This window comes from Orycteropus afer, unplaced genomic scaffold, assembly GCF_000298275.1.
Source record: "Orycteropus afer afer isolate SDZICR_OR568_19922 unplaced genomic scaffold, OryAfe1.0 scaffold00282, whole genome shotgun sequence".
In the NCBI taxonomy this organism is placed as follows: Eukaryota; Metazoa; Chordata; class Mammalia; order Tubulidentata; family Orycteropodidae; genus Orycteropus; species Orycteropus afer.
In genome coordinates, this window is record NW_006921869.1 from 1,499,447 (window position 1) to 1,522,818 (window position 23,372).

A 23,372-nucleotide genomic window follows, 5' to 3' on the forward strand; every position below is an offset into this window, starting at 1 on the left:
CCATGCAGGAGACCCAGGAGACCTCAGGTGGCACCACCATGCATCTGTCAGTGGAGGCTTGCATGTTGCTATGATGCTGAACAAGTCTCAGTGGTGCTTCTAGACTAAGATAGACTAGGAAGAAAGGCCTGGAAATCTACTTCCAAAAATCAGCCCCTGGAAACACTATGGATCACAATGGTCAGATCCACAACAAATCATGGTGACAGCACAGGACCAGGCAGTGTTTCTTTCCATTGTGCATGGGGTTGCCATAAGCCAGTGTCCAGCTTGCTGGCAGCTAACAATAACAACATGGATGAGGAGAGAAACTTGGCCAAGCAGGGTGGAATTTGAACTCAGCACTGTCAGACTCTATACCTCTTTGCCAAGTCTTTTCCTCCCTGGGACTCAGCAGGTGTGGGGAGGGAGGCCCAAGAAGTGAGGACCAGGAAGGGTGGCCAGTGACTACCATGACGTGGTCAAACCCACTACTCCTGTGGCATATGGAAACTATAATGGCAGCACTTCCGATACTTCAGCCCAAGTGCCCTGTGATTTAATCTGCATACTTGTTAATGGGGCCTGCCCAGGCATTTGCTCCTAATTACTGTGCAGAACAGCAGTGCCAAGAATATTAACAGGCATGCCACCTGTTTCCTGGCAGGTGGCCCTGTTGGTGCACCTGTCAGCCAGCCTCCTTGGCCCACAATGAAAATGCTTGATGACATTTTCTTCCTTGGCCCAGGAATGTCTTGGAGCCATCAGAGAGATGAATTGCTTCCCCTGGAAGCAGTTTAGCCTCTCTTGGGGCTGCTATCTAGATCTTGGCCTCAGAGGGGATCTGAGGAGGAAGGAGAGTCTGAATTGTGTTGGAAATCCCTCCTTTGTCACTTGGAAGCTGTGTGACACTGAAGCAGTTGCTTTCCTGCTCTGAACATCAGTGTCCCCATATTTATTCCAAAAAACTAAACTCACTGTCCTTGAGTCAGATCCAACTCATAGCGACCCTCCTTGCGTTTCCCAGGTGGGATCACTAGGAAGTAGGTTGCTCAACCTTCCTTCTGAGGAGTGGATGGTGGGTTTGAACCACCAGTCTTCTGGTTAGCAGTCAAATGCCTTAGGCACTATGCCACCAGAGCTCAGGGCAACAATGAAACAGTGACTCTCCACCCTGGTTTACATCACAATCACAAGGTAGTTTAACAATCTGCCGCTGCCTGGGCTCCACCCTTAAAGTTTCTGATTCAGCTGTTTGTTCTTTTAATCTCCCCAAATGCAGTCAGGTTACATCATCTTACTGCCTGTGATAAGGTGAGGCTTGGAGCTGTGAGCCTGGCACATAGTTGACTCAACGCCAATTCATGGCAACTCCATGTGTATCATAGTGGAACTGTGCTCCATAGGGTTTTGAGTGGCTGAATTTTTGGAAATAGATCTCCAAACACGTCTTCTGAGATAGATGCCCCTGGGTGGGCTTGAACTGCCAAACTTCCAGTTAGCAGGTGAGCATGCTAAACAGTTGCATTACCCAGGGGCTCTATTGGTGTATAATGTTGTTGTTGTTGTTAGGTACTATCGAGTCAGCTCTGACTCATAGTGACATTAGTACAACCGAATGAAACACTGCCTTATCCTGTGCCATCCTCACACTCCTGGCTATGCTCGAGCCCATCATTGCAGCCACTGTGCCAATCCATCTTGTTGGGGTCTTCTTCTTTTTTGCTGACCATCTACTTTACCAAGCATGACATCCTTCTCTAGGGAATGTTTCCTTTTTACAACATGACCAAAGTAGATGAGATGATATCTGGCCATTCTTGCTTCCAAGGAGTATTCTGGCTGTACTTCTTGCAAGATGATGCCCAATGAAGGCTGTTTAGTTCTTGGTGACACCTGCCTAGCCTTTAACAGTATGCAGGACATTTGCAATTCTGTCTCCATTGAGCATCATTGTAATTGCCTGGGTTATTATCATCCTCATTTTATTGGTAGGGAATCTGAGGCCATATTGGGGAAGTGACTATATAGAGAGTGAGAAAGGTGAGGGTTGGAGTCTGATCCCAGGCCATTTTGACTCCAGAACTCAGATTTTTGCCCCAGGGTAAAAAAAAAAAAGTTTGCCATTCTACAAACATTCACTCTTGTAGATGGGGGCAAAATTATAATAACTTCTTGGCCACAGTCAACCACCCTGAGGGAGCAAGTAGTTGGATCTGTGGGCTAGGGACATGGTCACTGGGGACATCAAGCTCAAACAGCATAACATACTACACAAAAGCATTGTTCTACATCCTTAAGGAAATACCTTCAAGTGGGGTGGGGTGGAAATGCTTAGGAAAGAAAGACTCAGGGAAGAGGTAACTGGAGGGAGCAAGTGGGAAGGGAGAAGTTACATTGTGGAGAATTATAGTCAATGTCATGAAACAAAATGGTGAGTAGCAACGGGGGTCTTAAAAACTTGCAAGCAGCCATCTATTTGCAACAATGGGTCTCTCCTCATTCAGAGCAAAGAAAAATGATGAAAATCAAAGACGTGTGGAAACAATTAGTCCAAGGGACTAGTGGACAATGCAAACCTCAGTCTATATGACCATGAGCTCAAGAAGAACTAGATGGTGCCTGGCTACCACTGTCAATCACTCAGAAAGGGATCAGTGCAGGAGATCCTTGCTAGAGTGGGAGAACAATGTGGAAAAAAACTCAAAATCATTAAAAAAAAAAAAAAACCAGATTTACTAGTCCGAGAGAGCCTGGTGAGATCCCTGAGACTATGGCCCCTAGTTACCCTTCAGGTCTGGAATTGAACTCACTCCCGTGGCTTCCAGCCCAACGATAGACAGGCACATCAGTTGGATACACTCCTTAGATCCATCAGTCGTGGGTGAACAGAAGGGCAGTGTTTGGACTGGGAGATACCTTGAAGTGGGGGGCGGGTAGGAATGCTTAGGAAAGAAAGACTCAAGAAAGAGGTAACTGGAGGGAGCAAGTGGGAAGGGAGAAGCTACACTGTGGAGAATTGCAGTCAATGTCGTGAAATAAAATGTGTATGAATTGCTGTATGGAAAATGAATTTGCTCTGTAAACCTTCACCCAAATCACAATAAAAATAAATTAAAAAGAAAATTAATCCTGGTAGAGTAAGACAGCTTGATTTTCCAAACAAACCAGAATCCACACTCCCTCACCTCCTAGTGCCATCCTGGTCTAGTCCCTATTATCGCTTGCCTGGACTAGGGCAGATTTCTCCTCCCTGGTCTTCCTGCCTCTGCCCTTACCCTCTACAACAGCCAGAGGGGTTGGTTATGTTAGAACCAAGGTCAGGCCACATCCCTCCTCTGCTCTGAGCACTGCAGGGACTCCCACCTTCCACAAAGGAAAAGCCAAAGTACCCCTCACTCTCTCACTCCTTGTACCTTCCTTCATCTTCTCACTCTGACGTCCTTGCCCTCCTTGAACACACCACACCAGGCCCTCTTTGTCTCCGCCTTTGCACTGGCTACCCGACCAGGTCGCCCTCCCCCCAGTCTGGAAGCTCCCTTCCTCTATACCTTCTCAAGGCTCCCTCCTTTTGATTCTTTCCTTAAATGCCACCACCTTCTCGGTGAAGCCTTTTCTGACCACCCTATTTATTTTTGTTTTGTAGTTTTAAATTGTATCTAAAAGGCACACATAGCACAGGAATACTCCTGAAGCATTTTAAGAGCAAATCATAGACTTTTTTCTTTCTTTTCTTCATCTGTAACACCAACAGATAATATCTTCTTCTTAAGTGTAATTACAGTAACAATATAAACTCAGTAAAATTAACAATAATTCCTTAATATCCTCCCATACACAGTCCTTGTGTGGTTTCCTCCAATGATCTCCAGAATGCCTATTTACATTTGGTTTATTCAAATTAGGATCTTATATTGCATTTGGTTGGGAAGTCTCATAAGTCTCATGTATGTATGTATGTGTGTGTGTATATGTATAATAAGTCCCTTTCCTTACTTTTTGTATTCTTTTTTAAAAATTGTTTGTTGGGAAAACCAGGATTTTTGCTGTGGAATGTCTTATGGAATCATTTAATGCCTTCTTCTGTTCCCTGACCTTTCTGTAAACAGATATTTAGGTCTCAAGCTGGATTCGATCCAGGTTCCATTTCGTAGGCAAGAATCCATCCCCAGTAGTGCCATGAGCTTCCTGTCCTATTCCATCAGGAGGCACATAGTATCAGGTGTTCCACTTTCGGTGATGCTAACATCATTCTGGGATTCAAGTGCTGCCTTGCTGGTCCCTCAGCTGTAGGGCCCTTTTTAGCCTTCTACTCATGATTGTCACTGGATGTGTTGTTTCATTGGAGGTTGCAAAAAGGTCATTTTCCAATTCTGTCATTCTGCGTATATTTACTGTGATTCTTCTATGAAAAATGACGCTCTCTTATTCCAAGACCAAATCAAACCCGTTCCCATGGAATAGATTCCTGCCCATGGTGACCCCACATGTGTCAGAGTAGAACTGTGCTCCACAGGGTTTTCATTGGCTGTTTTTTCAGAAGTAGATGTCAAGCCTTTCTTGTGGGGTAACTCTTGGTGGACTTGAACCACCAAACTTTGGGTTAGCAGCTTATTCTGTTAACCATTTGCACCATCCAGGCACTGCCTTCCCTTATTGTCACTGCCATTGAGTTGATTCTGACTCATAGTGATCCCCACTGGGTTTCCAAGGCTTTAAATCTTTGTGGAAGCAGATTGCCTCATCTATCTACCATGGAGCGGCTGGTGGGTTTGAACCACCGAACTTTTTGGTTAGCATCCAAATGCCTTAACCACTACACCACCAGAGCTCCTTAATTCCCTTATTGGAGTCCACCAAAATACTGTTAGAGAAGACAGAAATAAATGCTTGATTCTTGCGTTCATTCATTTACTTACAGAATAATGACTTGCTGCCTTACTACCTCCAAAGGTATCAGTGAGTTTCCTTTTTTCTTTTGGGAATCTGCTCTATTTATTCTTCATTTGTTTCACCTTCTAACTCATTGTTTTATTTGCTTATTTATTATATTTATCATTTATTCTGACCCCTCCCCCACACTGGCATATCAGCACCTTGCAGGCTTTGTTTTCCTCATGGCTGTAGCTCTAGGCCTGGCACAGAGAAGATGCTTAATAAATACTTGCTGAATGAGCTAATGAATGGGTAGATGTGCTGGATTCTGTTCCTCCTCCAGACTGAGAAACAGTTGAAAAGGGTCTTCCCCCTGCCACCATACACACTGCAGAACACCTTGAAGGCCTCTGTTTTATTTAGATCAGCCTCGCTGGGTGGCAGAAATGTTACCACTTGGCCCAAGGGGAAGAAAGGGCCAAGAAGATTAAAGGCATCTCTGATGAGATGCTAATTTGTTTCAGGAAGCCTGTGGGGGTGGCAGCAACCCTGGGCCTCTGGGGCTTTGTGAGTCTGAGCAGGAATGGAAAAAGCAGACTAGAATGTGAAGGCTGGCCTGGATCCCTTTATGATCTTTCTTTTCCTTTGAACCTACCTCTCGGGCTCTGTGCAGCTCATTTCTGAGGGGACTCAACAAGCCCTGTGTTCGAATCCTGGCTCATCTGCTTTATTGGCTTTGTGATCTCAGGAATGTGCCAACCTCTCTGGGCCTTGGGACAGAGGAAGTGAGAATAATGCCACAAGGAAGTGTTCCTAGGGAGGACCATAGTGTACAGCCCCTTCCTCTTCAGCAGGAAACAGAGAACAGCGGAAACTTGCTCAAGGCCACGTAGTAGTCCATAGGCTGTTGTGACCTGAACACAGGCCACCCAGCTCCTAGTCTGGGTGACTGACTTGCCCCTGCTGTTCATGCAATGACTCAGCTGATATATCCCTGGACTCATCTCCTTTGTAGGGCTGTGTTCCCTCACATTCTCCCAAGGCAGCCATCTTGGCAGAAGGAGCCTTGAGCAAATCTGAGGACACAGGGCTCTGGCAGGTGTGGCTCAGATAATAGGCAAGCTTTAAATGGCCAGAAACCAGAGCTCCAAATCTCCCCCTGAGTGCTGACTCGGGCGGCTGCCTGATCTGTCAGTTACAATGCTCAGTGGGGCTCCTGAGCAGGGAAGAATTCATTATCCAATGTTGGCCTCCTTTAGTTCAGGGTTTGGAAGCTCTGCTGAAGTATAGGGAGCTCTGGTAGCATAGTGCCCAAGGCACTTGACTGCTAACCAGAAGGCTGGCAGTTCACACCCACCAGCCACTCCTCGGAAGGAAGATGGGGCAATCTACTTCCATAGTGATACTGCCTCGGAAACCCAAGGAGGGGTCGCTCTGAGTCGGGTCCGACTTGACGGCACATAACAACAACAGCTGAATATGAATCCATATACTGTTTCTTACTCATCCATCCATCCATTGTGCATTTGCCAAGCCCCTGCTCTGTGCTAGAATCTGGAGCTCTGAAATGAGAAGTATATTGGATTGGTCAGGACTCTTCTGGGTTTGTTATTGCTGTTAGGTGCCAAGGAGTCAGTTCTGACTTACAACGACCCCTATGTCAAACAGTTCCTGTGCCATCTTCACTATTCTTGCTATGCTTGAGGTCTTAAGTTACTGAAAACGAACCCAAACTGACTTAAGTAAAGAGGGAGTTTACTGGATAAAGTAAATGAAAAGGGTTATTACTGGCTTCAGGCATGGTTGATTCTAGGTGCTGAGATGATATCATCAGGATTTGATAACTCTCTTTTCCCCTGTGTTGCCTTCATTTTCAAGTAAGCTCTTGTCTCTCGATACCACAACAGCTGCCAGCAGTCCCAGATTGATACCCACGTTCTCTGCACTCCCAGTGGAAAGAGTTTCCCATTCCCAGTAGTTTCATCCAAAGTCCCAGAATAGTCTTCCGTTGGATAGACTTGGGACATGTGCTCATCCCTGAGCCAATCACCATGGTCATAAATTGAGTATGCTTTTTACTTGCTTTGGGTCAAGGACCCCTCCTGGAGCTAGAAGACAAAGCTCCACCCAACTGAGGGCTGGGGAGGAGCATCTCCCCTGAAAATGTGGGGGTGATGCTGCCAGAAGGGACAAGAGGCAGGACCAACAAGGGTCCATGCAGATGCTAGCTCTCAAAGAGAGAGCCTAGAGAAGTTGGACCTGCACATGGGAGAGAAGATGTGTATTGAATATCCATTGTATACAGGTGCTTTCACACATAGAAGAATCACCTTTCCTCCTTGCTGCCTGTGAGGTGCAGATCCTTATCCCCAGTGTTCAGAAGTAGAAACTAAGACTCAAAGAGAAGTAACATCTTCCTTGGCTAGAAGCACTGAGAGACTTCCTACTGTGCCTTCAGGAATAAAAGGACTGAATTCCCCACTGGCCTCCCTGAGTCACACCAGCAAAATCTCCCCAGCCTGACTCTGCCAGGAAGTACCTCCTAAATGCCTGAGACTGGGACCCATTGGCCTGCAGGAGGCTCTGACTGGGGGCCTGTTGGTTAAAAAGATCGATCCACAAGCATCAGGAAAACATTAAAGGCATAAAACTCACTGCCATTGAGTTGATTCCCACTCATAGCAAGCCCCATTGGATTTCTAAGGCTGTAAATCCTTATAGAAGCAGACTGCCTCATCTTTCTTCTGTGGAGCAGCTGGTGGGTTTGAACCACTGACCTTTTGGTTAGGAGCCAAATGCCTTAAAGACTATACCACCACAGTTCCTTATTAAAACCACGTGTTATTGTTGTTATGTACCGTAGTAGACCCAAATGAGGACATCCTGTTGGAAAAGGACTCACTCAGGGGTCATTGGGTGGCAACAAATGGTTAATGCGTTCAGCTGCTAACTGAAAAGTTGGAGGTTCAAGTCCACTCAGAGGTGCCTTGAAAGAAAGGCTTGGTGATCTATCACTGAAAAGTCACAAACCATATGAGCACAATTGTACTCTGACATGTGTGGGGTTACCACGAGTCAAAATTAACTCCATGGCTTCTGGTTTGTTTTTGGTTTTGATTTTTCTCACTGTGTAGTTGTTTTAATCAAATGCTGAATCTGTTCACCCAAGTTGCCCTGTATTCCATCCACAGTAGGAGTCCCACACTTTGGTGAGTGCTAGGCACAGACCTGGAGGTGGATGATTGTGGGTTGTTGGGGGTGGCAGGACACCTGCAGCTAGAAACCCCTGACTCTGAAGGATGATGCCTCTGCTGATTCATGCCCAAGGCCTGATCCATCACATGGGCCTTGGTGGCTTGGGAAAAGGATGGAGAAAGCATGAGCAGCTGCCTTGGTGAGAGAGGGCAGGGACCTGGGGTTCTGGTCTCTCCTCGTACATGCTCTGTGGCCTCAGCAAGACACCTCCCCGCTGCCTCATTTTCTCCTGCTGACCTCTGGGGCTGGATTTGAAGATCAGAGAAGAGGCTAGTGGCATGTGAGATGGAGGGGATGCCTGATTTTGGGGAGCCAGAAACATTTACGGAATTTTTGTTTGTTTATGGAATTTTTGCCAAATTTTGCCTGGACCACTTGTATGCAGTTGCACTCACTCCACCCAACCAGCCAGCTGGGTGGATTCTCTTCTTATTATCCCTATGCTGCAGAGAGGGCTCATTGTTCTATACTGATGACCCCAGCAGATGCCCAGCCCTATGCTGACCTCTGGAGACACAGAACTAGTAGGAGTAGGTGCTGTCCTTGGCCTTAGGAGCACCCTGTCTCAGCTGAGTATGGGAGGCATTATGACAGCCAGAAGACTAGGGCTTGTAGCAGGCAGGGATCTCTGAGGCTGAGCAGACATTTCCAAATAGAGAAGTTCAATGGAGCCAGGCTAAAAAGTAAGGGCATCTCAGGCAGAGGGCTCTGCACAGGCCTGGGACATCAAACAGCCCAGCCTTAGAAGGGGGAACTGGTAGATTCCCAGATTCCCAGGTAAGATGGGGCAGGCAAGGTGAGGACTTGGGCGAGGAGAGAGCTTGGGGTGGAGTTTATTGCAGGGTGCAAGTCGCTTGGAGCTGCACTTCTAGCTGCACTCCCAAGGGTTGGGCTGCCGTGGAGGAAGGGTCTTGTCACCACCAATGCCAACGCTGCTCACTCGCTCTGCTCCAGGGAGGATTATCTATTTTAGCAACTCGGAGGGCGGAGCAGGGAGCGCCCAGACTCTGTCAGTTAGTGCGGGAGCTCAGAAGCCGTGCAAAACGCCCAGGAGGCTCGGGGCAGACCGCATCCTGGCCCCTGGCCTGGGGACACTGCACCAGAAGGACCACGATGCTGGCTGTGTCACTCAAGTGGCGGCTGGGTGTGGTGAGGAGGAGGCCCAAAGGTACTGGCTGGACAGTGTGCTGGGCTGCTGGAGGTGCGGGGCGGAGCAGAGCAGGGCTGAGGGCACAGAGGGGCTTCAAGAGCCTCCGTCTGGTTCCCTGCCTGCCCCTGATCACTCCCTGCTATTTCTCCTCTATCCTTTTTCTCTAATTCTCCTGGCGTGTTTTGGGTTGCTCTGCTTTGGTTCTGGGTCTCCTTTGCTCTCCGCATCTGTGTGTGTTTCTGGCTTTTCTCTGCCCCTGCCTCTCCAGCTGCCTTTTCTTTTTCTCTGTGGATCTCCCTCTTGCTCCTCATCTCTTTGTCTGGTCTCTCTAACTTGGTATCTCTTCATCTTTCTCCATGTCTTTCTCTCTCTCCTACTGTCTCTCTGTCTGATTCTTTGTTTCTCTTTCTTTCCCTCTCTCTGTCTATCCCTCATCTGTGGTTTTCTCTGCCCCAGCTGCTCTGTTCTTCCACTCTCTGCCTGGTTCTGTCTTGTTCTTGTCTCTCTCCCATTGGTGCTGTTTCTTTCTCATGGTCTCTCTGTCTGTCTACTTTCTGTGCCACAGACTTCTTTGTCCCCCCGCCCCTCATGTGACATGTTCCCCAAGGCCTTTTCTCTAGTCCTTTTTTTGGGGCATGAGGCTGCCTGGGTCCAGCTGGGCTGGCATGGCCACTGCGTATGCATGTGTGTGTGAATGTGTGAGTGTGTGTTAGTGAGAGTGAGTGTGCATGTGTGTTTCAATGTGTGAGTGTGTGTGTAGAGTTTGGCATATGTATGTGAAGAGTCCAGGTAGAGGCTGTAACTGAAGAGTGGACTTGCCTCCTAGCCATGGAGTCTTATTCCTGAGAGGAAACCAGATTGAGCGTAAGAGGCTGGCTAGAGCTGGAGGCTAAGTGGCTAACTGGGGAGGATGTGAAGTGGGGGTGGGAAGGAGCACCTAGAACTGAGTGTTAAGCCTCCCAGATTGTGTGAACCTAGGCCTGGTAGCAACCTTTGATCTGCCTGACTCTCCATCTAGTGCTCTTTCTCTGAGGAGAAATGCTTATCAGCTTCAAACCTAGGGTTGATTGGCCACCATGGAGGGCAGGTAGCTTCCCCCAGGGCCCCAGGACCTAAAGCTGGATGTAAGTCCCCTGAGCATACTTGATGTCCTCTCTCTGCCTCCATCTAAGTGCCTTACCTTGAGGAGATTTCTCTGTCCCAGCCCTGAGCTCCTAGCCCCAGATGGGCCTACCTGGTGGGAATGTGAGATCTGTTGCCAGGTAGTGCCTGCCTTTATTTCCATTTGGAAACTAAAGTGGAGAATTGATTGGGGTGATGGCCTCAAATATTCAAAATCAATAAAACCACGATGGCCTGGAGTGATGTCCTGGAGCTGGAGTTTGTTTGATTCACAGAATCATGCTCATAGCAGCTTCTCATGCCACTCTGTGCCAAGCACATACAGATCTGTTACCTGTAGCTGCCTACCCAACTTCCTACCTGCCCTTCCAGGTTGTCTGCTTGTTCCTGGTGCTTTGGGTACCACTAGCATTGGGGTTGAAAGCAGAGGGGTTGGCTGAAAATCAGAACCCCGCCCTATCCTGAGCTGCAAGATGGCTCAGCTTCCCAACCCTGGCAGGTGGGGAAACTGAGGTGTGCAGAGAGGTGAAGTGACTTGCCCAAGGCCACATGGCCTGAGCTTTATTGATAAGTCTTCAGTCATTCCTTTCCTTCCATCTGTAAGGGCACCCTCTCTTAGGTGGATCATCCCTGAATGGTAGGTAATGATCTCACACATCAGCCCTGTTAATGGAGCCTCCACTCTGTACCCCTAACTCACTGAAGGCCCCTGACCCAGAGGGGTCAGACCAGGGGGAGAAATAGTGGGTAGATGATGTCAGTGCTTCAGTGGGGAGAGAGGGTGCTTTACAAGGTATAGCTGATGCTTAGGGAAGGAAGCAATGATTTTGCTTGAGAGAGGTTGCGGAAGACTCTTAGAGTGGAAGCTTGAAGGATGAGTAGGAATTTGCCAAGTAGATAAGAGGGGAAATAGCTTTGGGCAAAAAGAACAGCTTGTGAAAATGCCAAGAGGCTGGTTATTGTGAAAAGGTGGGCAGGCTGTGGAACTTGGACACTGTCCTGGGGTAGTGGGAGCTCTGGATGGTCCTTAAGCAGGAGAGTAGAGGACAACTTTGAGTGTTTGGATGAGTACTAGCTACTGGGTGGGCCATAGATGAAGTGCAGGGAGGAGGTAGGGTTGCAGTGGACAGATCAACCCAAGCCATTCACTCATTCAACAAATATTTATTGAATGATTGCTATGTGCCAGGTACTGTTCTAGACCCCTGGAGCATAATAGGAATTAAGACAGACAAAATTCCTACCCTCATGGAGCTGGTATTCTAAGAGTGAGTAAGAAACATGTGGAAGACATGTTGTGGTGATGGATACTACAGGAGAAAGCGGTGTGTGTGAGGGTTGCAGTTTTAAATCATGTGGTCAAGGATGGCCTCATTGACATTGCTGAAGGAGGGAGCCAGTGGCAATCCAGAGGAAGAGTGTGGCTGGCAGAGGGCACGGCCAGTACAAAGGTCCTGAGGCAGGTACATGCTTGCATTTCCAGGCAGACAAGTCTGGAGCAGAGGGGTGAATGGGAGGGTGGGGGTGATGAGCCCAGGGAGGTGCTGGGTAGGGGCAGATAGTCCAGCCTCCTGGTCTAGGGTGGGGAGAGTAGATGCACTGGAGGAGCAATAGACAGTTTTAGGGATAATGAGGTAATTAAGGATGATAATCCCTCTTTCTGGCTGAGTGAAGGCCACCTTGGCCCATGGAGGGGTGGTGCTCTCATCCTCCAGCTCTGTGATGAATTATTCAATTCCTCCTTCCCTCCTAAAAGAGGCTCCTGGGTCTCCCACTTGCCTCTTCATGTGGCTCCTGACATTTCTCACACTTTGGCAGCTGCTACGGGGTCCCAGGTCTGACCCCCTCCAGGGCCTACCTGTTGTTGTTAGGTGCTGTCGAGACAGTTCTGACTCATAGCAACCCTATGCACGACAGAACAAAACACTGTCCAGTCCTGTCCATCCTCACAATCCTTGCTATGCTTGAGCCCACCTATGCAGCCATTGTGTCAATCCATCTCATTGAGAGTCTTCCCCTTTTTTGTTGACCCTCCACTTTATAAAGCATTATATTCTCCTGGTCCTGGTCCCTTCTGTCAACGAGAGACAAAATTGAGCCATTCTTGCTTGTAGGGAGCATTCTGGCTGTACTTCCTCCAAGACAGATTTGTTCGTTCTCTAGCAGTCCGTGGTACATTCAACATCACAATTCAAATGCATCGATTCTTGTGCGGTCTCCCTTATTCACTGTTCAGCTCTCACATACACATGTTGTTGTTGTTGTTATGTGCCATCGAGTCGGACCTGACTCAGTGACCCCTCCTTGGGTTTCCGAGGCAGTATCACTACGAAAAAATACCATGGCTTAGATCAGGTACATCTTAGTTTTCAAAGTGACATGCTCTTTAATACTTTAAAGAGGTCTTTTGTAGCAGATTTGCCCAAGGCAATACATCGTTTGATTTCTTGAAAACTGCTTCTTTGGGCATTGACTGTGGATCCAGGTAAAGTGAAATCCTACGTAGGGCCTGTCTTCCAAACTCCTAACCAAACTCACTGCCATCAAGTTGTTTCTGACTTATAGTGACCCCCTTTGGGTTTCCAAGGTTGTAAGTCTTTATGGAAGTAGATTGCCCAACCTTCCTTCCGAGGAGTGGCTGGTGAGTTTGAACCACCAACCTTCTGTTTAGCAGTCAAATGTCTTAGGCACTATGCCACCAGAGGTCCTTTAGGGCCTATCTAGGGCACCCTGGGAGTTCTGTCTTTATCAAGGAGCCAAAGATATACTGCTGTCCCTGGAATTGTTCCTGGAATTGCAGAACCCATCACACTGAACCTGCTCTTTGTTCCCTGAGCCTTTATTAAGCACTTGCTGTGTGCTCAGTACTGTGTTAAGTATTTCCCATGTATTTTCTCATCTTTACAATAGTCCTGTGGAGGTATGCACTAAATTATTCCATTTTGCAGCTGGAGAAACTGGCTCAAAAGGGAAGTGACTTTCTAAAGTCACACAGCTAGGAGAGTAGATGGAGCCTGAGTCTACCACCCCCAGCCATCTGACTTCCAAGCCCCACTGTCTTACTTATTTCTGAAAGGTCAGATGATTTGGCCTCCCCTGCCAGGAACACGGTCACATCCCCATATGTGGCTCTCTAGCTCGCCTATAGAGGCTTCCTCAGGGACTCTGCTCTCTCTCTGCTCCTCTTGCCCCAGAACAGCCCTGCAGACAGCCATTGGGCCCTCCATGGCTTCTCTGCTCTAGGCTGCTGAGCTACCCTTTTCTGACAGGACAGGGTCTCTTGCCCCTTGCCCTGGGCCACCATCTCTGCTCACGCCCTAGCCTGCCTGTGTGCAGAGCAGAGTCCAGCGCTGAGCACAGGATCAGGGAAGTCTGAGCAGGCCAGAGCAGACAGCCACAGCTGGCCCTCCCGTTCCCTACACAGACTTTCCATGGTTGTCTCCAGAGCACATCTCCCCAGAATCTGTGCTGGTCCTGTCAGCTTACGTCTCACACCATCTCCACTTGTTGGTTGGCATGTATGATCCTGTGGGGCCATCTGCTGTCTTAATTGCCTAGATAATTGCAAAGGCGGCTGGACCTATCTTCCTCCCTGGGGAGATGGCCTGATGGAGTAGAAAGAACATCAATCAGACAGGCAGGAGACCTGAGGTCCACCTGTCTGTGAGTCCCTGAGCATGTCCCTGCTCCTCCAGGCCTCAGTTTCCCCTCTCCGCGCCCACCTCTCAACCTCCCCATTGCTCTCCAGTGCTGGATGCCTATGAGCCACCTCCCCCATCTGCTCACTCTCTCCCCTTGGTCGACCTTGTCTCACCAACCCCCACATGGCTGTCTTGGCCAAGGCAGTGGTGACTCATAAGCAGATGTGGTGGGAATGTGGGCGGACAGGGAGGGCCATGCCTGATAACTTCTAACAGCCATACAGCCAGAGTGCATGTGGACTCTGTGGGGTGATCTTGGGCAAGTTTCTGACCCTTGCTGAATCTCAATATCCCAATTGCAGAATGTGTTGAGGAAGGTTTGGTGTCATTTGTAGCCCAAGCTGGGGGCTGAGGTAAGGGGATCACAGGCTGAAGCAGCCTTTGGAGACCACAGACCCTATTCTCCCCAAGCCTGTGTATGCATCCCTATTTTACACATGAAAAGATAAAGGCCAGTTTTGATCAACATCCCTTAATCAGTCAGAGATGGAGCCATAACTTGAATCTGGTACCCTTCTAAGGGCCCACTGCTAGGGGTAGGGGGAGCTGACAGACCACTTTGGTGTCAGGCTTATCTGGGGGTAGATGGGTGGAACTTCCAGTGAGTTGACAAACAGTGGGACTGAGGGATGTCTGAGAGCTCTGGGGACCCAAATAGGACACATCAACCAGCTAGAGGTGGATAGGAACAATCAGGGAAGGCCTCCTGTTGGCATGGACAATGGAACCATCTTAGTGGACCTGTAGGATTTAGCCAGACCAACAAGGGATTAGGGTAAGGGCATTCCTTAGGCCCATGAAGTGAGTAAAGGCTGGGAAGCAGTGAAGGGAGAAGAGGCTGGAGAGGTGTCTGGGGCTGGCTGTGGATACCGTTGATTGATACCAATGATTCTTCCTAAACTATGCTGAGGGGCTGTTGACTATGAGGTGCCTCAGCTGTCAGGCTGTGGACACTGGCCCCAAAATCTCAAAGCCAATCCATCTCATTAAAGAAACAGTCTCTGCCAGGGCTCACTCCAAACTCTGCAGGCCCCCGTGCCACACCTCCACCAGTGTGGGACTTACCCTCTGCTTGGCCTGTGTGGAGTCCCTGTAATGATCACCCTACCTGAAGTTCCACCATTAGTCCAGAGCTCCAGTATTTAAGTTCACTAGGAGCTCTGGTGACGTCATGCCTAAGGCATTTGACTGCTAACCAGAAGGCTGTTGGTTCAAACCCACCAGCTACTACGTGGAAGGAAGACTGGGCAATCTACTTCCATAAAGATTTACTGCCTTGGAAACCCAAAAGGGGTCGCTATGAGTTGGAATTGACTCAATGGCAGTGAGTTTGGGTTTTTGGTTTTAGGACACAAATAAGAGGAGGATATCTCGTATCCACAAAGTCCTTTTGAGAATGTGTATATATTGAACTGTGATTAAAGCTTTAGGGTCAAAGAGAACTGGATTTCTCATTGTCTTGCCAGTGTGTAAAATGGAGCTGATTAAACGCTATATTTGGGGAAAACATGCTATGATCTGTAGGGGGCTGGGCAAAAGCTGGTCTAGATTGTCATATGACTTGTGCTGCTGCCTCTGAGGTGCTTGGTCTAGAGAATGTCCTATCTGGCGTAAAGATGCTAGTGACGCTGAGGCTGTGGCCAGGATAGTTTGTGCTTTCTGGTAGGGGATCTCCAAGGTGGTAGCACTAGGTCCATAGAGCAGCAGATCGGGAATGGGGTGGGGGAGACACAGGGTCCTCACTGAAGCCTCATCCAGACCCTGACCTGTGGCCTCTCATGCCAGGGTTCAGAAGACATGATGCAGGCCCCGCCATAGCCCCTGAGTCCATGCAGGCAGCTCCTGAGGCTAGGGGTCTAGATCGCTGAGCTGGAGCTGGGGGAATCACAGAGAGTGATTCCCAATCCAGTTCAGGATTAGGGGGCAAGGGTCTTACAACTGTTCAAGGATAGAGTAGGCACTTAGGGGGATGTGAACTCACTGTTTATGGGGGTGTACAAGCAAGAACCAGACAGTAGAAAAGATTTCTGCATTGCATTGATGTGTTAGAGGAAATGAATTATTGGTTTCTTTTCAATGGAGCAATTCAGAGATGATACATATTCATCCATTTATTTTTAATTAACTCATTCATCAAACATTTATTACTATATGCAATGCTCTGTCCTGGACACTGGGTTTAAATCAGTGAGCAAAACAGTTGAAGGTCCCACACTCAGTGGAGGGATGAACAAGGATGGGTGAGCAAACACGTGGAAGAAAGGCAGGAAGAGGGTAAAGGGGAGACCAAGCCAGAGTGGTCTGGGTGGGCTACATGGTAGAGGTGACATTTAGGGCCACTCTTAGAATGAAAGAGGGGAAGGGTGTACCTGTAAGAGAAAAGAGTTCATTAAAAAAAAAAAAAAAAAGGAAAGAAAAGAAAAGAAAAAAGAGGATAGCACTCATGCAGAGGCCCTGAGGAGGGAAAACTCTGATACCTTCTAGGAACTGAGCTAAGCTTGGCTCTGTTGCCTAAGACCTGATCCAGTGGTGTGACCCTCATCATATCCTAGCTGGGCACTTTGACCTACTCCCTTTCCCTTGCTGAGCCTCTGAACATGGGAGCAACCATGCCCAGTTGCAGTCTCTTGAACTATCCCACGAGACACTGTACATAAAGAACTTGGTGCCCAGTAGAGGCTCAAATAATGCCAGCTCCTTTCCTTTGTCTGGGCCATTTACATTTGGACAGATGGTAATGCATGGTCTGGAGGGGTGAATGGGAGATTCCTGGTATACCGTTAGCCTCCGAGATCTGCCCCTGGGCCTGAGGGCAGTCTTCCCAGATCCACTCATCTGGTTCTCAGCTAAGGATGCCTGCTGCATTGCACTGGTCCCCTCCCAAAAGCTCGTCAGTCACTGCCATTGCCTTGATTATCACCAGTGGAAGTTACTCTGATTTAACTCCAGTGCTCAGAGGCTTAGCCACTTCTTCTGACAGCTTGGCCTTGCCCTCTGCTCCATCACCTTATTGGAGGGGCTTGAGAAAGCCTGCCTTCCCTAAGCATGACCATGTGCCCAGCCACTGTGCCTGCAGTACCACCACTCAATGCTTTCTCTCCCAAGGGGGATCCCCTAGGAGCTTCCCCTAACTGTGTCCAGGACCTTGGCTGGTAGCTCCTTACAATCAGATATTCCCAAAGATCCCCCAGGAGCAGTAGCAAGGGGCCCTGCCCCAGCCCTACTGCACTTGTAGATCTGTTTCTTCCAACAGCACCTGGCTTCCTGTGCTGTGTGCTCAAGCATGTGCTGGTGAAAGTGTTCCCCTGAGTGCCCTTCTCGGGGGTTTTGGATGGGACACAGACCCAGGCTTCTGTCCTTCCTCTCAGACCCAGGGCTGAGTTTGTAATAACCATAGTTGTTGTTGTTATTTGCCGTCGGGTCGGCCCCGACTCATAGCGACCCCTCCTTGGGTTTCCGAGGCACTATCACTACAGAAGTAGGATTGCCCAACCTTCCTTGGCAAGCTGTGTAAATGGCATCAGGTAGTCCTGGGTTCAAATCCTGGTGGGTGGGGGAGTTTGTGTTGATGGCATCAGAAGGGCCTGGGTCAAATCCCGCTTACCCCTTACACTCTGTGTGACCGAGAGCGTATGATTTCACCTCTCTGGGCCTCAGTTTACTCATCTCTGAAGTGGGGGTGTAGTCCTTATCTCATAGAAGGATCATGGTGATGAAATGAGAGAAATATGTGTAAGATGCTGAGGATGAAGCTATGTTTCCTACAGCCTAGGGCCTTCCTCTCCTCTGAACTGTGCACACTGGGCCTGTCATTCTTTTCTCTTGCAGTTGTATGAGTCCCACTTAGCCAGTGACCTTGCCTATACACCCTGATCCTCATTGGTATGGGTCCTGCAACCTGGAAGCAGCCCACTGGTATGGCATTACCCATGAAGCTCTGCCTAGCCTGCCTTAAAGTCAGGTTAAGGGCTGTGGTTGAGGGGAGCAATGTGGCTAACTGGCCAGAATGGGGGTCACAACCAAACAGCCCTCACCAAGAGGGATCAGTAACCACCCTTCACCTGTGGCTAATGGAATCACACACTGAGCCTTAGTTTCCCCTTCTTTATAATAGGGATAATAACACCGTTTTAGTAGAAATATTTAACAACAGCATGCGCGGTCTCATCGTCCTGGCCTGGCCCTTGGGATGCTGGTGTGGAGGGAAGGAGGGAGGAAGATGCAACTGACAGCCCATAGCAATAAAGAGTTATCTCTTTTTCTTCTCTGCCTCCCATCTTGCCATCTCTGCCCCCTCCCATTCAGATTTCATTTCCGGCTATCAATCAGGGTCCCCAGTGAGCTCAGGACATGGCTTGCCCATGGTTGTGACAGACTCAGCCCTGAGCTTGAGAAAAAGGAGAGAAGCCTGAGTCCAAGTCCTAGCTCTATGCTAGTGGAGACTTCTGACCAGGCCCTCTCCAAATACCAGTTTTTCCATGTTCCAAACTCTGTCTCCATCTCCTATTGTTTTTAACTGTTGTCAAGTCAGCCTCCAACTCATGGCCACCCCATGTACAATGGAACAAAACACTTCACTGCACCACCCCCATGATTTGTTGTGATCAATGGAGTTTTCATTGGCTGATATTTTTGGAAGTAGATTGCCAGGCCTTTCTTCGTAGTCTGTCTTAGTCTGCAAGCTCTGCTGAAACCTGCTCAGCATTACAGCAACATGAAAGTGTCCATTGACAGGCAGGTGAAAGCTGTGCATGAGGTGCATTGGCCGGGCATGGAGGTCTCTTGCATGGAAGGTGAGAATTCTACTACTGAACTGGCACTGTCTCTGTTTTTAATCTCCTAGGGTGGTATTATAAGGAGCTCTGGTGGCAGAGTGGGTAAGACATTTGGTTGCTAAATAGAAGGTTGGTGGTTCAAACCTAAGAGCTGTTCTGTGGGAGGAAGATGAGGCAATCTACTTCCATAAAGATTTACAGCCTTGGAAACTCAATGGGAGTTGCTATGAGTTGGAATTGACTCAATGGTGATGGGTTTTTTTGTTTGTTTGTTTGTTTAGGATGGAGTTAAAGAATAGAATTTTATTTTCTCATAGTTTAGAGGCTGGAAGTCCAAATAAGAGTATCGACTGTGTTAATTCCTTCTGAGAGCTTTGAAAGAGGAACTAAGTGTTCGTTCCATGCTCTTTCCTGGCTTCTAGTAGCTGCTAGCAATCTTTGGCCTTCCTTTGCTGCTTGTAGATGTATCTTCACATGGTGCCTTCCCTCTGCTTTCTCATCGGTACAGCGAGGTTGGTTCTCAATTGTGATGGTTGCTGCCCCCAGGCAGGCAAGGAGAATGTTGGGTTATCTCAAAGACTCAGGCCACCACTGGCATTTAGTGGATGGGGCCAGTGATGCTATCAGTCCTGCAGAATGAATGACAGCCTGATATACCAAGGAATTATCCCAACAGTAGGGCCAGTGTGCTCTGTTAAGAGATGTCAGAAGAGGCCTCTAGGACTGGTCCTAAGTAGGGATAAATTACTAAACATGTGCTGAATAGTTGGTTTTCAAAGCCCTTCCAAGATCTCTGCCCCTCATTCCTCACAGATGGGGAAACAAAGGCTTGAAGAGAAGTGACTTACACAGAGTCACACAGATATTGGGACTTGAACCTGTGGGCGTCTGACTCCAAGGGCTGTGCACCTAACCACCTTGAAGTTCTGCCTTGCCAGCCCGTTTCTCAGCATTGGCATTGACTATTGGCAGGAAAATGAATAAACACTTTCTGACTGGTTAACACTTGGGCTCCCCAACTTTGGAGATGAAGGCTGTTATTTATTTATTTTAATAATTTTTTTTCTTTTCTTGTTGTTGAGAACATACACAGTAAAGCACACACCAAATCAACAGTTCATCCATGTATGATTCAGTGGCATGGATTCATTCTTCAAGTTCTGTAACCATTCTCATGTTCCTTTTCTGAATTCTTCCTCCCCACTCACTGCCCTTTAAGGTTCTTATCTGATCTTTTGAGTTGCTGTTGTCAATCCCCCCCCCACACACACACACAGATAGTTCTTAAAAGAGCATAATGCTCAAGGCAGCATTTATTTATTTGTTTGTTTTATTTTTGTAGTGTTTCCTCCCCTCCCACCCCTGGTAGCCAACAAAGAGTTTCCTTCCATATATAAACCTTTTCTTGACTTTTTTACAATAATGAACAAGTACAGTATTTGTCCTCCTGTGATTGACTTACTTCACTCAGCATAATGTCCTTCAAGTTCATCCACATTATGTGGTGAAGGCAGACTTTTTAAAAAATATTTTTTTGTGATTTGGGTGAAAGTTTATAGAGTGCATTAGTTTCCCACTCAACGATTTATATACATTTTGTTTTGTGACATTAGTTGTAATCCTCTCAATGTAACAGCACTTTTCCCACTTCCTCCCTGGGTTTCCCATTTGCATTGGTCCTTCTTTCTTGCCCCTTCCTGCCTTCTGAACTTCTTGCCTGTTTGGTATCCTATGGTTGATGGTTCTGCGTAGCACGTTCCTGCAGCCTGTAAATAAGTGGGCTGGAATCCATCCTCGGGTCTGTCAGCCTTCCAGGCCCAATTTCTCACAAAATCCCCAGGACCATCCAAACGCAAAGAACAGAGCTCAGGGGCATAACTGGGGCTGCAGAGGTACCCCCTGATGATGGGGGGACTGCCCCACCAGCTCGGGAACCCTGCCATCTCTCCTCCAGGCTGCCTAATTCCCCTCATGTGCCATCTGGAGTGTTTGAAGTGTGTAACAGTCAGACGCTGTCACTGGAGCCACTGGCACCCAAGTGCTTGGCAGTCCTGGTTTCCAGCCACTGTGCACACCCAGCAATCTGTCCTCCTTTTCCTCTGCTTCCCTGAGGTTGGCAGAGTTGGATGAGAGGGGTCATCTTTGGAGTTGGGCCGAGTAGCAGCTTTATTTGCTCTCAGCTTCCAGAAGGGGCCTTTGCTGCTCACTCCCAGGCTGCCACCAAGGCAGAAATCGTCCTCCCTGCTCCTGGAAGCCAGCTGTCCATGCCTGAGGTGCTGGCAAAGCCTCACACCGTCTTACTCTACCACTGTCCTTCTGTGGCTCCCTGCTCCCTGCAGGAAGAAAGTCAAACACCTTATTTCATACAGTGCTTCTCAAACTTTATACAAGTCACCTGAGGATTCTGCTAAAGTAGATTCTACCTTAGCGGTGGATTACTGAATAGGCAAGGCAAGCACAAGGTTACTAGTGCTTACTTACAATCTGTGGTGAACAACTTCATGTGTTTTCTGCTATAGAATTCACTACAGATTAGTAAGTATGCCCAAATAAACCCGTGCTTGCCTTGCTTACTGGGTACTCCATCCCTGTCAAGGATTGTAAATTTGAAAAGAAGTTTTGATTCTGTAGGGAGAGTCTGCAGAGTTGGGAGAGAGACAGACACCAGTAATACCTAGAAATAGAAAGTTGGATGTAGTAAAAAAAAAAAAAAAAAAGTGTATTTTTTCACTATAGATTAATAGGTAAGCACAAGTAAGCTCATGCTTACCTTGTTTATTGGGTTATCTAACACTGGTTCACACTTGACACTTGGAGCAGTGAGACCTTAGTAGATTCTTCCTGGTCTGGCTCCTCCCACACTTCCTGCTTACAGTCCTTCTCCTAGTCACCTGGAATTTTGCAAAAATGGCATGGGGGATGCATGGTCTAACATCGTCTAACTTAAGGGGAGAGAGAATCACCATCTGTATCAACAGCCTAAGACTGACTCCTGTGAGGCAAGGTTCAGACATGCTGCTACCCTTCAGCCTTTTTACCAACTCTGACACCAACTGTCCCTTCTCATGGCACTCTCTACTTCTCTGCTGGGTTCGGTAATTTGTTGCAATGGCCACACAGAACTCAGAAGTTACTCATAATTATGGGGTTTATTAGGGAAGTTACAGGTTACAATTCAGGATCAGAAACAACCCAGGATATAATTCTTCAATCGGAACAGCTTCTTCTCAGCTGTGCTGGGGGCACACTTCTCTCTGGCCTCAGCTTCTGTCCTGCACAGGCAAGTGTTAGAAAGCTAAAGCTCTGCTAATAGGTGCACCTCATTCTGCCAACAAGCCTTCTGTCTGAAGGCATTCAGCTTTCTCACTCTGAGAAAGTGGCAAGCCCGCCACTCTGTCTCATGCTGGTCTCTTGGTTCTGCTGCCTCTGCTGCCACTGTTTGTCTGTTGCTGCTGCTCACCATCTCTTGTAATCTCAGCAAAGTGTTACACTACCTCTCTGTCTCCTGGGTCAAGGAGGTTCAATGCAGAGATCTTGGGTCCAAAGGATGCCCTCCACTCCAGGTTCTTCTTTCTTGATGGTAGTGAGATACCCCACCCCTCTTTTGCCTCTGGGATGGCTCATTTTAAGCCTAGCGGGATGGTAAGACTGATCAATCCCCATGTTAGGGTTCCATACACCTTATTTCCATGGTCCCACAACCCACAAGGGTGCCATATACCTTATTTACATTATTAACAAGCTATCCAATCCTGTTGGAGGGCCACAAACACCTTACATTTGCATAATTTCACCCAGTCATCTGGTGGGAATCACAAAGATCATGGCTAGAAGAACCATTAAATAATTCACTGCACCGCATATTTCTTCCACAGACTCTTGCATCTGGAATGTCTTTTCCTTTCTTTGACAAATTCCTTCCTATCCTCTAATGTCAGGCTGAAAAACACAACCTCAAAGGATTTCCAGACAGATCTAAGGGCACTTTCATCTGTTTTCTCAGACCCCCTGATTCTACTTCCATAGTGAATTGCCTCGGAAACCCAAGGAGGGGTCGCTATGAGTTGGGTCTAACTTGATGGCAAATAACAACAACAACAACAACAACAACAACAACATATCCCTGCAATACTGAAAGACTACAGAACAGCATGGTTAAGAACAGGGAGGCTGGTGCAGACCACCTGAATGTGAATCTGGTTCCACCCCTTACCTGATGGGTGACCCTAGGCAAGTTACCTAACCTCTCTGTGCTGCAGTATTGAGCATACCCTTGGTTGTTTTGAATGTACCAATGTTGTTTCCAAACATACACTTGAATAAGATCAAGTAAAAATGGATACAGTATGGTGATGGGGACAAAGGGTTTAAAGAAGGCATTGCTTCCCGTCTGTCTCCTCATTTATGGGTCCCCAGTGCCTGGTACTGCAGGCACACAGAGAAGTGCTGGGTGAACCCAGCATGATCTTTCCAGGAGTTTCTCATCCCCTCCCTGACCAGCCTGTGTCCCCTTTC

At 47.9% G+C, this 23,372-nt stretch overlaps 1 protein-coding gene across 1 annotated transcript in view; it reads left to right on the plus strand.

Annotated features, from left to right (window-relative positions):
- Nucleotides 1–18,796: 18,796 nt before the first annotated feature.
- GRIP2 (glutamate receptor interacting protein 2) overlaps nt 18,797–23,372 on the plus strand; it is a 62,099-nt gene continuing 57,523 nt past the window's right edge. The window contains exon 1 of the mRNA XM_007950613.1: nt 18,797–18,875. Coding sequence (XP_007948804.1) covers nt 18,797–18,875 — 79 coding nt within the window. The remainder of the gene's footprint in view (nt 18,876–23,372) is intronic.